This window comes from Cygnus olor, chromosome Z (genome assembly GCF_009769625.2).
Source record: "Cygnus olor isolate bCygOlo1 chromosome Z, bCygOlo1.pri.v2, whole genome shotgun sequence".
In the NCBI taxonomy this organism is placed as follows: Eukaryota; Metazoa; Chordata; class Aves; order Anseriformes; family Anatidae; genus Cygnus; species Cygnus olor.
In genome coordinates this window covers 64,679,718-64,694,833 of record NC_049198.1, presented here as the reverse complement: position 1 = coordinate 64,694,833, position 15,116 = coordinate 64,679,718, and the positions used below count along the sequence as shown (strand labels likewise).

General features: G+C 40.9%; 1 protein-coding gene and 1 long non-coding RNA gene across 6 annotated transcripts in view; one reads left to right on the top strand and one right to left on the bottom strand.

Moving 5' to 3' along the window:
• Positions 1–8,535, bottom strand: part of LOC121061694 — a 52,395-nt gene extending 43,860 nt beyond the window's left edge. Inside the window, exon 1 of the long non-coding RNA XR_005815219.1 lies at positions 8,445–8,535. This is a non-coding gene — a long non-coding RNA (uncharacterized LOC121061694). The remainder of the gene's footprint in view (positions 1–8,444) is intronic.
• The window catches only part of COMMD10 (COMM domain containing 10), a 105,614-nt gene continuing 98,986 nt past the window's right edge, over positions 8,489–15,116 (top strand). For 4 of the 5 annotated variants that reach the window (XM_040540914.1, XM_040540916.1, XM_040540917.1 and 1 more), the window contains exons 1-4: positions 8,512–8,611; positions 8,715–8,805; positions 10,322–10,432; positions 12,008–12,163. In XM_040540914.1, coding sequence (XP_040396848.1) covers positions 8,580–8,611; positions 8,715–8,805; positions 10,322–10,432; positions 12,008–12,163 — 390 coding nt within the window. In that variant the 5' untranslated portion in view covers positions 8,512–8,579. Of the gene's footprint in view, positions 8,612–8,714; positions 8,806–10,321; positions 10,433–12,007; positions 12,164–15,116 lie in introns of all 5 variants that reach the window. The other variant, XM_040540919.1, reaches the window with a different exon arrangement.

Here is a 15,116-nt window from a genome sequence, read left to right as displayed (position 1 = left end):
TCAGTTTACTTAGCATATCTGCTCTTTGTCCATGTGGCTGCTTTTGCTCACCAGTGATCCCACAGTGGCTTAAGGAAAGATGAAAGCACAGGTACATATTAAAGTATAGCCTAGCTAAGATACCATTTGTTTGTCTCATGCCTAAAAATTGATTCAATTTAATTTGAATTCATTGTAGCTAGCCTCCAGTTTATTTCTCTTGACTGACAGTCAGTGTGCATCTGGAAGTAGATATTCACCTTCTGCTTTCTTAGTTGTTATCACTACGGTGAAGTATATGTCATATAAATGAATAATGTGCTCCTGTACAATTTTTGTGAAGGTAGAGATGTTCTTTCTCCACTAACCTCCCACATGCTTGAGCATTGTGTTATTGAGATGCTTTTGATTCCAAAGACTCCACTGCACATCCTCTGCCATTTACAAACTTGAAAATTCAGATAAAAAGACAGAGCTATAGAGCTATGAACATAACCTTGCTGTTTTGCCTCATTTTCCTGTCAGACTTTAAGCTAGACAGACACTGAAGACAAGCAGCATTCAACAATTTCTCTATACTTTTAGTTATAAGAAGTTGTCACAGCTGTGAGGAAAAAAAAACAAACAAAACCAACCAACCAACCAAAAAAAAAAAAAAAGCAGCTCTCCTTGCATATTGCAAGGAATACTTAGAGCTGCTTCCAAAACAACGGCCAATCTAAACAAAATGTTAATAAAATTATTATTATATGGCTCAAAGTGGCCACAATGAAAGCCAAGGCCATTAAGTATTATGCCTTTGGATGTGAAGGTGTGCTAAAGAGAAAGACCCCTTGAGATTTTATCAGGTGAGTTAGAAGATGGGAGTTTTGAATAAGTCAGCCTATCCCCTGTATCACAACAATCTCCATCAAGAGAAAAAGAAAGATTACTGTCATAGAGGAGTCTCTTCTGAGGGGAACAGAGGGCCCAATATGCTGTCTGGACCCAACCCATAGGGAAGTCTTCTGCTTCCCTCGGGCCTGGGTCAGAGTAAATAAAGGGGATGTTGTTGTGGAGTCTACTATAGACCACCCAGCCAGGATGATGACACTGATGAATCATTTTTAAGAAACTCAGAGATACCTATAGACCAGCCACCCTTGTCCTTAGGGGTCACTTCAACTTGCCAGATGTTAACTGGGAATACCACACAGCTGATACAAGCGGGTCCAGGAGGCTCCCAAAACACCAGGATGATAACTTCTTGGTACAAGTACTTAGGGAGACAAGTAGGAAAGGTGCCCTCCTAGATCTGTTGCTTGTGAACAGAGAAGGTTTCATGGGCAAAGTGGCGATTGGTGGCTATCTTGGCCACAGTGACCATGAAGTAGTCAAGTTTAAAATCTCTGGTGATAGGAGGAAAACTGCCACCAAAACTTCAACCCTGGATATGGGGAGAGCAGACTTCAGGCTGCTCAAGGAACAGTTAATAAGGTCCCCTGGGAAACTGCGTTTGAAGGCCTTGGGGTCCATCAGTGCTGGTCAGTTTTTAAGTACTACCTCTTAAGAGCACAGGAACAGGCAATTGCAAAATGCTGAAAGTCAAGCAGGCAGGGCAGAAGGTTGGTCAGGCTGAGCAGGGATCTTCTAGAGCTTAGGTAGAAAAAAAAGTGTACAGCCCCTGGAAGTGAGGTCAGGTGACATGGGAGGACTAGTAAGATGCTGTTTGCCTCTGTAGGTGACAGATAAGGGTGAGAAAATTTGTATGGCCAAGGCTCAATTAGAGTTGAAACTGGCCAGTACTGTGGGGAACAATAAAAAGTTTTTTTTTTTTTTTAATATATGTTAACAGCAAAAGGAGGACCAGAGAAAACATTGCTCCATTACTTGATGAGGACTGTCACCACACAAATAGAGGTATAGACAAAACAGAGACCTTTGCCTTCTTCACCTTCTTTGCCTTCTTCACCTCTGTCTTCAACCAACACCAATGGTGCTCTGGGATCCCAAGTGCCCTGAACTGGAGGACCGTGACTGCAGCAACAACAAACTCCCAGCCAAGCCCAAACTTGTGTGGGACTTGCTGCTCCTGCTGGATGCATGTAAGTCTATGGGGACTGGTGGGGTTCATCCCAGGGTACACAGGGAACTGGCTGATGATATTGCAACACCTCTCTCCACTATTTTTCAATGATCTTGGGAATTTGGAAAGGTCCTGGTTGTCTGGAGGCTGGCAGATATTGTTCCAATTTTCAAGAAGGGCAAGAAAGATCCTGGTAATTACAGGCCTGTAAGTCTCACGTCAGTGCTTGGTAAAATTATGGGGAAAATTATTTTGGGACTTATTGAAAAACACCTGAAAGACAATGTGGTCATTATCCACAGCCAACATGGGTTCACGAGGAGAAATTTCTGCTTAACAGCCTTAACTTCCTTTATGAAAAGGTCACCCACCTAGTTGATCAAGAGAAGCCAGCAGATGTCACCTTTTTGGATTTCAGCAAAGCTTTAGATACTGTTTCTCACAGTATCCTTCTGGACAAGATGCCCTGCATACAGCTATACAAATACATAATATGATGGGTAAACAATTGGCTGATGGGTCAGGCTTGAAGGGTTATAGTAAATGGGGTTACATCAGGCTAGCGGCCAGCCCATGTGTTCCCCAGGGCTTCATTCCAGGGCCAGTTCTCCTTAATGTTTTCATGAATGACTTGGATGTAGGACTTGAAGGTATACTGAGTGAAGTTTGCAGGTGTCACTAAATTGGGAGGAGCTGTTGACTCCATCAAGGATAGAAAGGCCTTCTAGAGGTATCTTGACAAATCAGAGAGCTGGGCAATCACCAGCAATACCAAGTGTAACAAGAGCAAGTGCCAGATGATGCACCTGGGACGGCACAAACCTGGCTGTAAGTACAGACTGGGGGATGAGAGACTGGGGAAGGATCTGGGTGTTTTGGTCAAAAGCAAGTTGAATATGAGTAAGCAGTGTGCCCTGAGAGCCAAAAGAGATAACCATACCCTGGGGTGCAACAAGCATGACATTGCTAGCCAGTCAAGGGAAGGGATTTTCCTGTTCTGCTCTGTGCTGGTGCAGCCTCACCTTGAGCACTGTGTGTGTTTTTGGGCACCACAGTATAAAAAGGACATAAAACTATTAGAGAGTGTCCAAAGGAGGGCTACAAAGACAGTTACGGGTCTGGAGGGGAAGACGTATGAGGAACAGCTGAGGTCCCTTGTTTTGTTCAGCCCAGAGCAGAGCAGGCTGAGGGGAGGCCTTCCTGGTGGCCTGCAGCTCCCTCACGAGGGGAGCAGAGGGGCAGGTGCTGAGCTCTGCTCTCTGGGGACAGTGACGGGACCTGAGGGAATGGCATGGAGCTGGGACAGGGGAGGGTCAGGCTGGGTGTTAGGGAAAGGTTCTGCACCCAGAGGGTGGTCGGACACTGGGACAGGCTCCCCAGGGATGTGGTTACAGCACCGAGCATGCCAGAGTTCAAGGAACATTTGGACAATGCTCTCAGACATACAGTCTGATTTCTGGGTGGTCCTGTGCAGAGACAGGAGTTGGACTTCCATGATCCTTGTGGGTCCCTTCCAACTCAGGATATTCTATGATTCTGTGATAAGAAGGCAGACTAAAACTGTCTCTCAAATCAAAGGACAAAGTCACCACTAAGTACTGGGACACAAGGCTTTACAGCTAGACAGCTGTAGGAAGGCCATTACTTCTGTGTGTTCATCTGTTTCCATACTGATACATGGCAAAATAATGCTGGCTTTTCCTTGTACAATGCTTGCAAATCCTTCATGCAGAATTGCACTCTCAAAACCAACTTTTATTTTTTATTTATATATAACTCCTCTGATTTAAAGACTCCATGAGTATTCATCTACAGTTATATATGTATACTAGCATGAAATGAAATGAACACTAGGAATGGAACAGATTTTACCACAGATTTAAAACAACAGGCAGAAAATGGAGGTTATTTTTTTTCCCCAAAGCAAGCTCCCAAATCTTGTATGAAGTGCTACAGGATTCCCGTCTGCATTGAGACCTGATACTAGGTAACTGCAGTAAAGTGAATGGTACTCGGATTACCTTTAGTGCTTTAAAATGATGGACAGTTAGTCCTGGGAGATGTCAGATCAGTGGCTGCAGAAAATCTAGATACTTCAGTCACAACCTCAGACCACTAAACTATTCCTCCTGCCTTCAAATGAACTTCTGCATATTGGCACAGTGCCATTCAATTGTATTGCATTATTTAGAGAAAAATGAGTCCATGCCATTATTGAACTTACATTAGTATGTGCCAGGATTTGTTGAAGTAACTCTATAATTTGCCAGCCTCTGATTCATGCAAACACAGAAAGCCATAAAAAATTTAAAAAAAGTACTTTGAAATCTTTTCCAGATAGTTTCCATGATCTTTTTAATACTTCCTATAAGAGCACAACAGAACTTTATATACATCCAAATGAAAGTAGAATATAGAGTTGATTGACTTCAGTGGGAAAACCAGAAGAACTTGACTGAAGAAATATAGACTGATACTTTCTAGATATTTAAATATGCCTTAAATAAATATTTGCACCAAATTGATTACAGTTGCTGCAGCTCTGCTGAATTTCTTAGCTAGTAATAGCAATACTGATTGTAGCTTCTCCTTTAACATGCTTTTCATAATCTTATAACATTTTAAAATAAATTATACATGTTTCAGTGGATGATTTTGTTTGATTCCATTCTGTTAGAGAAAAGGATACATCAAGTCTGAGCTAACAATTTTAAATATGCTAGAAGGCCATAGTTACATTTCATTAACTCTAATTTATAATCTTGGCATGAACCATGGAAAGATTTTCCATCCTATTATTTGTAGAGGGCAATATATATTTTACCCACTAGCCTGACCATGCCAAGTACTGACCTGCTTTCACCTCCACTCAGGTGCAAATGTATGAATGCTGTTCCCTTACAGCATCATGTCTGTTCATGTTATAATGGAATAAATTAAAGTCCATTGTCCATGACCAAATCTCCTGTGTGCTCACAGTTGCATTTCATTAAAAAGTAGACTGTGCAGCTCTGCTTTCTGTTGTGAATAACGACATGATCCAAATAATTTTACTCCCTTCACATGACTAGATGTGAGTGTTCACATATAAGCATAAAAATAGCATATAATAAACTGACACATAGGACTGATAAAGTGAGAGTCCTCCACCCTTATTCAATTTGAGCAGAACCCTGTTGATTTTAATGAGATTACTCACTCAGTGGAACTCAAATAATGGCACAGAAAGAATGGCACATTGTTTCTTAATGGTAACAGTCATAGCCAGCAACAGGGAAGTATTTACTTCTGACAGACATGATCTAACTGAAACACTTAAAATACATTTTATTTTTTTTTCTCCAACAAGATTTGCAGAATTGCGCTATTTAATATTAGGTAAAAGTCCACATTCAATTCCTGCCACACAATTTTATAGTTTGCTAACTGAAATTATTTAAGCCACCTGTGAGATAATCAGTAGCAAACAAAAATTGATGTGAAACATTACTATTTTATTTTCACTGAGTTGTAGGACAATTATTTAGTCAGAAGTGTCAGGGACATTGTACAAATCATAACCTGAAGGAGTTCCAAACACTTTTGTAAAGAACCTTTAGAATTGTGGAAATAAGGAAAAATAACTGAGGTAACTGAAAATGAACAGAATGACACTGAAAATAACAGGCTGTGGAACTAAAAGTGCACCAAAAGGACACAATAAAACAGAGAAAATTATACACTCAAAGAAAAGAGGTACTGGTAGGCTCTCAAGAGCCTGTTATCCTCAATACTGGATAACCTTTACTCACTTTCTACATATTTACTGCCCACCTTTCTTGACAGGTTATTTGTCTTTCTATGCTTTAAAACCTCTAATGAAAGAACTTTTAAAGCTACCATACGCAATACATTACAATGCTTAAATAACCTAGCGTAGAAAGTATTCTGTAATTCCTAACTTTACATCCTTTTCATGGTCTATATAGTCTGTTACCTCTGATAGTCATACAAGTATTTTAAAAAGAGATCATGTCAGATAGAGATACCTAAATGAATTCTAGCTTAACAGTTAGGTGATGAGAAAAGTCTGTAAAATAAACCATAGGAAAGTAACACAAAGGTTTGTTCAATATTTGTGAAAAAATAGAACACACATCTCAATTTCTGGAAATGCAAAGCAGGTGAGCCTGAGGTTTTCAAGACAGTTTTATTACAGTAAGATTCCTAACTTTGATTGGCAGTTAAATGCTCTGAAATCTCAGTCACTGTGCCTAAGATTTTGTCATAGGATCTGAGCAGATGAATCTAATAGCCCTACAACATTCAATTGCATGTCTAAATGGAACATTTGGGGCCAAAATTTGTCTTAACTGTATGGATAGTTAAGGAAACTCTAAAAATATGTTAAATTGGGTAATTTCACTAGCTCAGTGAAAAAAAATATTATTCACATTGAAAAATGTATCACAGATGTGTGCAAAGCAACAAGAAATGAATGGATCGTTCATTTCATCATGTCATCATAACTTTTTATAATTTATTTTTATGAATAAATAATGCCTTTCTGGCAGGAAGGTAGTAGCCTGTAGTACTCATTGCTGTGTGTTACTTACTTTCTACACATTTACTACCCATTTACCCTATCAGAAAAAAAGGCATGAAGAAAAAAACATTTAATTGTGCACTTGAGAGTACCACATCAGGTTCACTTCATTATTTATTATTTCCAATCAAGTCATCTTATTCCCGTCAGTGAGGCTTTGATCACAGAATCACATCAGCCTCCAGAGGTCTCTAGTCAAACCTCCTGTGTGAAGCAGGTCCAGGTTGCACAGGTTGCTCAGGATCCTGTCCAGATAACTTTTTAATGCTTATTGGTTTGGCTACTCATTTTGAACATTCATTTGATGCAGCAAAGCGTGAAAGAGAACACTTTAAAATATTACAACTTATATATACATTTATAAAAGCAGAGAACTGGCAGCAAACCTGAGTAGCACATACCATACCTGCATCAACTAGAACTTTTTTAAATAAGTAAGCAATTGTCTAGACTTGCAGTCGCCCCTGCTCGTTTTGACTGAACAATGTTCATAAAATTCTGCTCTCCAGGGAGACTTCCTAGAACACGAACTTACGTTATTTCAGCATGGAATGAAATACTCATTTTTAATTTCCAGCCAAACAAATTTATCGCAAGAATAGTGCCTTTTCAGTGCTCTATAAAGAAAAACAGATGAAATAGTTGACTGTAATTACATTTCACCCCAGAACAATAGCATGACAAATGTTGCTGCCTTTACTAAGAGACTGCGGGTCCACCTTCTGGTAAGAGTTAGGACACAAGGCCTCAGCTAGGAGCTCTCTCTCCAAAGCTCCAGCTGGGTACAACCAGGGCTGCCGCTCCTCTCGTCCTGACGATGGTTTAAGGAGGCCTCTATCTGCACAGGCCCTGGCTGAAATGTCGGCTGACCTTCTGCAGGAGGGTAGGAAGGCCCTGCAGAGAGACCTGGAGGGGATGGGTTGATGGGCAGAGGCCAGCAGGATGAGGTTCAACATGGCTAAGTGCTGGGTCCTGCACTTTGGCCACAACAACCACATGCAATGCTATAGGCTTAGGGTGGAGTGGCTGGAAAGCTGTGCAGAGGAAAAGGATCTGGGGGTGTTGGTCAATGCTCACCTGAACATGAGCCAGCAGTGTGCCCAGGTGGCCAAGAAGGCCAATGGCATCCTGGCTTGTATCAGGAATAGTGCAGCCAGCAGGAGCAGGGAGGTGATCGTCCCCCTGTACTCTGCTCTGGTGAGGCTGCACCTTGAGTACTGTGTTTAGCTTTGGGCCCCCCAGTACAAGAAGGATATCGAGCCCCCGGAGTGTGCCCAGGCTGAGGGACCTGGGGTTGTTTAGTCTGGAGAAGAGGAGGCTCAGGGGAGACCTTATTGCTCTCTACAGCTACCTGAAAGGAAGCTGTGGGGAGCTGGGGATCGGCCTCTTCTTGCAGATAACTAGTGATAGGACTAGAGGGAGTGGCCTCAAGTTGCACCAGGGGAGGTTCAGGTTGAAAATGAGGAGACATTTCTTCTCAGAAAGAGCAGTCAGGCACTGGAACGGGTTGCCTGGGGAGGTGGTGGAGTCACTGTCCCTTGGGGGTGTTCAAGGAGAGATTGGATCTGGTGCTCAAGGACATGGTTTAGTGGGTGACATTGGTAGCAGGGTGACGGTTGAACCAGATGGTCTTGAAGGTCTTTTCTAACCTTATGATCCTATGACTCTATGATCTATCACTAAAATCCCCTCACTTTACAGAGCCAGGGGTCCAGCGGGCACATCTGTAAAACATTTCTCAAAGCTCCTCCATTAGTTCCAGACTTGTCCCGCCTGCCATAATTTACTCCCTTTGTGCCCCGTCGCCTTATCCACCTCCACACCGCCCACCCCATCCCGCCTTCAGCCATTTTCCATCGGCGGGGCCCGCGAAGCCCCGGCAGGGCACCGCCCCGGGCGGCGCTTGGCCCCATCGCGCTGCCGTCGTGGGGCGGGGCCGCAGCGGCAGCCATGGCGGCGCCCGTCGTGCCGGAGACCGACAGGTAGCGGCGGGACCGGGACCGGGACCGGGACCGGGACCGGGGTCGGCGGGGCGGGACACCGACCTCCTCCCCTCTCACCTCCTCCTCCTCTCCTTCCCCGCAGCATCCGCCGGGCCGTGTCGCTACTGAACGCCGTGGACCCGGGCCGCTTCCCGCGGCTGCTGTCCCGCCTGCTGCAGAAGCTGCACCTGAAGGTCGGGGCGGGCGGGCGGGCTCCTGATGGCCGGGCCGGGGCCGGGGCTGTGCCCCCAGGAGGGGCCGCTCCGGTGGGGAGCCGCTCCCCCGGGCCTTGCTGCGAGTGCCCGCCCTCATCCCGTGCTGCTGTGGCCGTGGGCCAGAGCTTGGGGGGGTTCAGGTCGAAAAGAAACTGTACACGGGCGTTTTTGTCACTTTTTCCTGTCAGGTTTTGTTTTATTTTACTGATTTCATTTACTTCTTTAATGGCGTGACAGAAGGAACATCAGGAGTCCGTTTCACCCCATAGTCAAAAAGTCGAGTGGAGTTTAAATCTAATTTTGGCACAAAATATTGCAGGGGGAACCATAAGCAAAATGTTAAAACAGAAATAATTTTGTTGAGGATTTCTTCCAAATATATATATATATATATATATATATATATATATATATATATTTCAGTGTCATGTTTTGCATATTCCCTATGTTTTGTTTAGAAATAAATAAGAAAACAAACACAATTAGGGTTTGCATCCACATAAACACTAAAACGTTTCAGGTTAGGAGTAGCGTTGACAGAAAATAAAACCTTATTAAAGGTTATAGCTCTGAGGCTGTAAGGACTGTTTGGATTATTTGATTCATTTCCTAATTTCTGCCTACCGAAATTACTAGCTTGGATGCTGCTGATATTGCAGTGAGGTTTCTAATGATTCAGATAACATTTCCATTTTGATATTCTTGCTACAAACTCTGTAATCACTGAAGTTTTTCTGTAATTGCCTCATTTTGCTTATTCTGACAGCTCAATTGCTTTTTTTGTTGAGCTTTGCAGTTTTGGCTTATTAAGTGGTCTAAATATGGTGTTTTGATGTTTGTAGCATCAACTATTAGTAATTACATTTGAAAAGATGACAATATCTGCATTTAAATTACTCTTTAATTTACTGTAGTATAATAAACATAACTGCTGCGTTTAAAAGTACAGCACATTCTTAGTAATCTTCAGTAATATGGTGTGCTATATATTGTAAAAATCTGACTTTCAAAACAGCTTACATTAGGACTTCATTTTCTCTATAACAGCGTAGGCATTTTTCAAAAGGAGTGTCTGGAGTGGAAGAAGCCTGCATAAGTAACTACAAAACAGCTTTGCCTTCAGTTTTCTTTGGAATAGTGCACTTCTTACTTTTCTTATTTTTACTTGTAAAAGTTTATTGGAGACAATCTGATGTAGTCAAAAGATATGTGTTTCCTTAGTAGCTCTCAAGTGTAAGTAGAAAGCATTTTCTTGTGGTGTTTTTAAATTGATCGTGATAAAAGCACACAATATTGTGTAAGTTAAGTCTGATATTCAGCGAGATGAAACATTGTATTACATTGTATTTTTCTGCTGGAAAAGGGCTTTCCTTTGTCCATTTAGAAAAACAGGACAAATACTATGCTTATAAAAATGGGGAGAAAGCTTTTCTTTTGGCAAATGTGTTTATGGCAGCCAAATAGAATGTCAGCAGTAACTATTTTTGTGCTTCAGGCTGAAAGTAGCTTCAGTGAAGAGGAAGAAGAAAAACTTCAAATAGCTTTTTCGTTGGAAAAGCAGGATCTTCATCTAGTTCTTGAAACTATATCATTCATTTTGGAACAGGTACATCATTTTTATCATTGTGAATTGTTAAATATATATTTTTTTATCAGATTGTGGTTTTAAAAATATAGATGTGAAGCTAAAAAGTAATTTGTGAAAACATGTATCTATAGTAAATTATGTATGTCTTGTGGGCATGATTTTAAAGCTTTAATTTGCACACTTTGCTAATCTGAATTGGACTCATTGCATTTGTGGGTTGAATTTCTAAACAAAGTAAATACAGATGATGGAAACCACCTCTGTATGACTATGAGGGAAGTACTGGTAATTAGGTGTAGTCTTTCCTCTTATTTGTAGGTGAGCAGACAAACTGCTGTAGCTTTAGTGCCTGTATGAGTAGGTGACTGCATGCTGTACAGCTAGGTGACTTGTACACAGAGGAGGTTCTCTGTTTCTGCTGTGCTTTGGCACTCAGCTACCACTCAGGTGGGATGCCAAGATATGACACGCTAAATAGGTAACTTTATCTTAGAGGTTGTGACAGCTCCAGTGTTGTTGATACAATTCCATGCAAGTACAGTGAGTGCAGTCTGCGTTGGGCATGCATACTGATGGCAATCAGGTGTGCCATGAGATGTGAATCGTCCTTTCCTGCATGTGTCAATTTAATGTGAGTTAGCTTAGTTAACATATTCCACAGTATTAAAAAGAGAACAGACAGACAGTGAATCCATGAGAAGTTAAAAGAAACACTGGTCACATCCAGACTGGAATTTTGAAATTTCTTCTCAACCAGACAGGAGCTTACCTGTATTATTCTCTGGTCTTAATTTAATTTGACTGCTTTAGTATGATAATTATTGCAGATGGATAGAAAAGGTAGTTGTGTATCCCAGGACTTAACTTTTTTTGCATTTAAAAAAAAAAAAAGTACTGATCAGTCCAAAGAAGATTCCCAGGTGTAGTACTTGTTACATGAGGACTCTTCTATGTTCCAACTGATTGCTGCTCTTTTTTTTTTTTTTTTTTTAGAATAGCTGCTTGTCCTGTCAAAGCATAAATTTTTTAATAGCCTTTTGATCTGTGGACAGATAGAAATAAGGCTGCTGCATGGTTTTTGCTGTATGCGTTGTGTTTTTGTTTTTTTTTTTTTTTGGGGGGGGAGGGTGATTGGGAGGATAGTGGAGTCCTGTTTTTAAAGTGGAGGCCAGTCAGTGGTATAGAATGTTTATCACTAAAATCGATGCTAATATGGGTGTAATTTGGAAAAGCTGTCCTTTTTTCCTAGTCATAATTGACTTTAAAGCCAAGATTTGTTTCAGTGATAGCTGCTTTAGCATATTTACAATGGAGAAATATAGGGGTGTACCGAGATCTGGTCTACATATGCATTTTTCATAGTTTGTCTATCTCATTTGGAATACTGCACTTTGAGATATAATTGGGATAGTTACACTTCTCTGTCTGCTCAGTGAAAGGGTTAATATGAACAGGAAAGTTGCTAGTTAATATCAACAGTAGAGTTGCTAGTAAAAATCTTGGGTGGATGTGATGGCCATCTGTGGTAGAATTTTGCTGGCACAACTTGTAGAACAGCACTTCAACAATAGCAGTTATTTTTCCTTTAAACAGGCAGTTTATCACAATCTGAAGCCTGCTTCACTGCAACAACAGCTGCAAAGTATTCACCTGGATCAAGACAAAGCTGAAGCGTTTGCCAGTGCATGGGCAGCTGCAGGTCAAGATACGATTGAAAAGTTCAGGCAGAGGGTTTTGACCCCTCAGAAGGTAATTTTTTTTTTTTTATATACGAGAGTAAAGCTATATAGCTGTGTTTTAAAGCAAGAAGTCTAAGATACAAAATTCATGACAAGACAAGGTGCTGAAAAACAAAACAAGCTTATTAGGTAGTGGATAAATGTGGTCAGGGCACTGAAGTTCCATTGTATCTTTAGGGATAAATGTACACATGTATGAGCAGGTATAACATCCTGTGATTCTTAATAAGCCTTCAGCTGCATTAGGAGGTGTGTATACAGAATGTATCAGTGTCAGACAGGATCAAATAGTTCCACAAAACTGTTGAACACTGACTTAATTATTCTTGCTTTACTTTCATTATTGCTATATATCTTGCTAGTATAAGATTCAGTTTGTTACTCTATGATTTGTTTAGTGAAAAGTACATAGAAAATAAATTTGATAGATAAGGAATACACGGTACACTTACAAAATTAGAACATAGTGTATACCTGCAGCTTTTACACTTTTGGGTGTAAAATGCACATTTTGAGAAGACAAGACACGTCAGTGACAAACTCTAAAGATATACGTGATTGCATTAGAGTTGATTTTTTTCCAAGTACTTAAACTTGATCATTTGGAAAACTGGGTAATTTTAGACACACAACTTGTAGATTTTTCTTATGTGCGGAATTCTACTAATTCATGAACCTAAATAAGAAAATGGCTGATACTGTAAGTACACACACACACACAAAAAGAAGAGTTGCACATAATATTCTTGGCTTCTGTTTTTTTTGAAATGATATTTACCAATGCCAAGCATACAAGTCCCAGAGGTTAAATGATTAGAGGTACACTGATTATATAGGTAAGACTGACTTTCCATTTGAGGGAAGTGAGCAATTTGAAAACAAAGTGAAATTATAAGAGCTTATAAGGTTAATTTTTCAGAATACAACATGTTCACGCAGAATGGAAGGTAATTCTGAAAGTACTGTACCAAGCTGCTGTCCAAGAATTTTCTTGAGACAAACTGCGCAGTGATCTATATTTTGCTGTTGGGTTTTCAAAATACAAGAATCTAGCACAAACAGCTGTGATCATAATTTATTTGCAATTCTAGGTATGCCAGAACTTGTACCCTTTGCACCTGTGGTCCTCCTGTGACCTCCTTTGGGGGTGACATTTGTGTGTGTATGTCTGTAGTTTAGTGTGAGGCCTGCAACATACAATACTTCTGGTGTGTGTTATGGCTTTGGAGACTCTTTGTGCCTTCACCACCATCTCATGTAACGGAATTACACTTTGCTAGTGCTTTATATCCCATATAAAGTAGTTTTAAACTGTCATTTGTAATTATGCCTGCACAAAAGCAACTATAAAAATATAGTGTCATTTACTTTCTTTTTTTTTAAGCATGAAAGCAGGTTTAAATCTATGTGTCTGCCTCTACATATGCTTAAAACATCATTTTCACCTTTTTCCTTTCTTTTCCTAGCTTGGATGGCAAGTTGAGTATCAGTTCAAGTATGAATGTATGCCCTAAGGTATAGTTTATTTGAACTGCTTGAATTTACTTTCTCAGCATGTTTTGGAAAACCTGTGAAGTCTTTATTCTGTAGACTGCAGTTTAGTGAAAAATGATGAAGTTCAAGAGAGCATTTCCATAGCCAAAGGATTAAATTCACAGAACTAATTGCTAAAACACAGTATTTTTTTTTTTTTGCTAACAAGGCACGTAAAGAGAAAATATTTAGGGATAATGGAAGAAGAACTTGTGATCTCCCTGTAAGACACTACAAGGTGATTCATAAGATTATGAGTGTAGTAGATGGCTGCGCGAGTCTTTCATTTATTTCCTTCTGTATTCTGTAAGTAATTGTATATTAGCATGTATTTGCTGTATTATCTTGGTGCACATTGAGAAATAGTAGGCTAAGTATTGTCTTAAGATATATTGTAGTAGCAAACACTATAAATTTTCATCAGTACCTCTTGAATTACTTTTAGAAAAGTTGGAATACTGGAAGACACTTGGGGTTTGATTGTTTTTTAGATTGGTTTTACAATTTAGAGTTTTAGATTGATTTAGAGATCATACTAGCTTCTTTAAAGAGGTGTATCTAATTATTAATATTCTCTGGAATGTATATATGGTTAAAACATTATTTAAAAGACCTGGTCCCATAAGTGTGCCCTCCATATATAAGTACTTTACAAACTTGTTTACGTGGCTGTGTGCAAATTCCCGATTTGCTCACTTCTCCCGCAGAAGGAATATGTATATAAGGCAAAAGGAAGTGACAGTTCTCTTGTTATACTTGTCAGCAACGTAATCGCAAAATAGTTGAGGCTGGCAGGGACCTCTGGAGGTCATCTGGTCCAGGTCCTCAGGCAGGGCCACCCAGAGCAGCATGCCCAGGACCATGACCAGGTGGCTTTTGATGATCCCAAGGAGGGAGACTCCACAACCCTTCTGGGCAACCTGTGCCAGTCTGTGCTCAGGCACCCTTGCAGTAAAAAAGTGTATCCTGATGGTCAGAGGGAACCTCTCATGTTTTGGTTTGTGCCCATTGATTCTTTTCTGGGCACTGGGCATCACTGAAAAGAGCCTTGCTCTTGCAAAGAGGAGGGTCTTTGCACCCCCCATTTCAGGTCTTTATATACGTTGATAAGATCTCCCTAAGCCTTCTCTTCTCCAGGCTGAACAATTCCAGCTCTCTCAGACTTTCCTCACAGGAGAGGTGCTCCAGTCTCTTCATCATCTTCATGGCCCTTTGCTAGATTCTCTCCAGTATGTCCATGTCTCTTATGTGCTGGGGAACCCAGAACTGGAGCCAGCACTCCTGGGTGTGGATTCACCAGTGCTGAGTAGAGGAGAAGGATCATCTGCATTCACCTGCTGGCAATGCTTTGCCTGATGCAGGTTCAGGACACCACTGGCCCTCTTTGCAGGAAGGGTGTGTAGCAGGCTCATGCTCAACATGGTGACCAC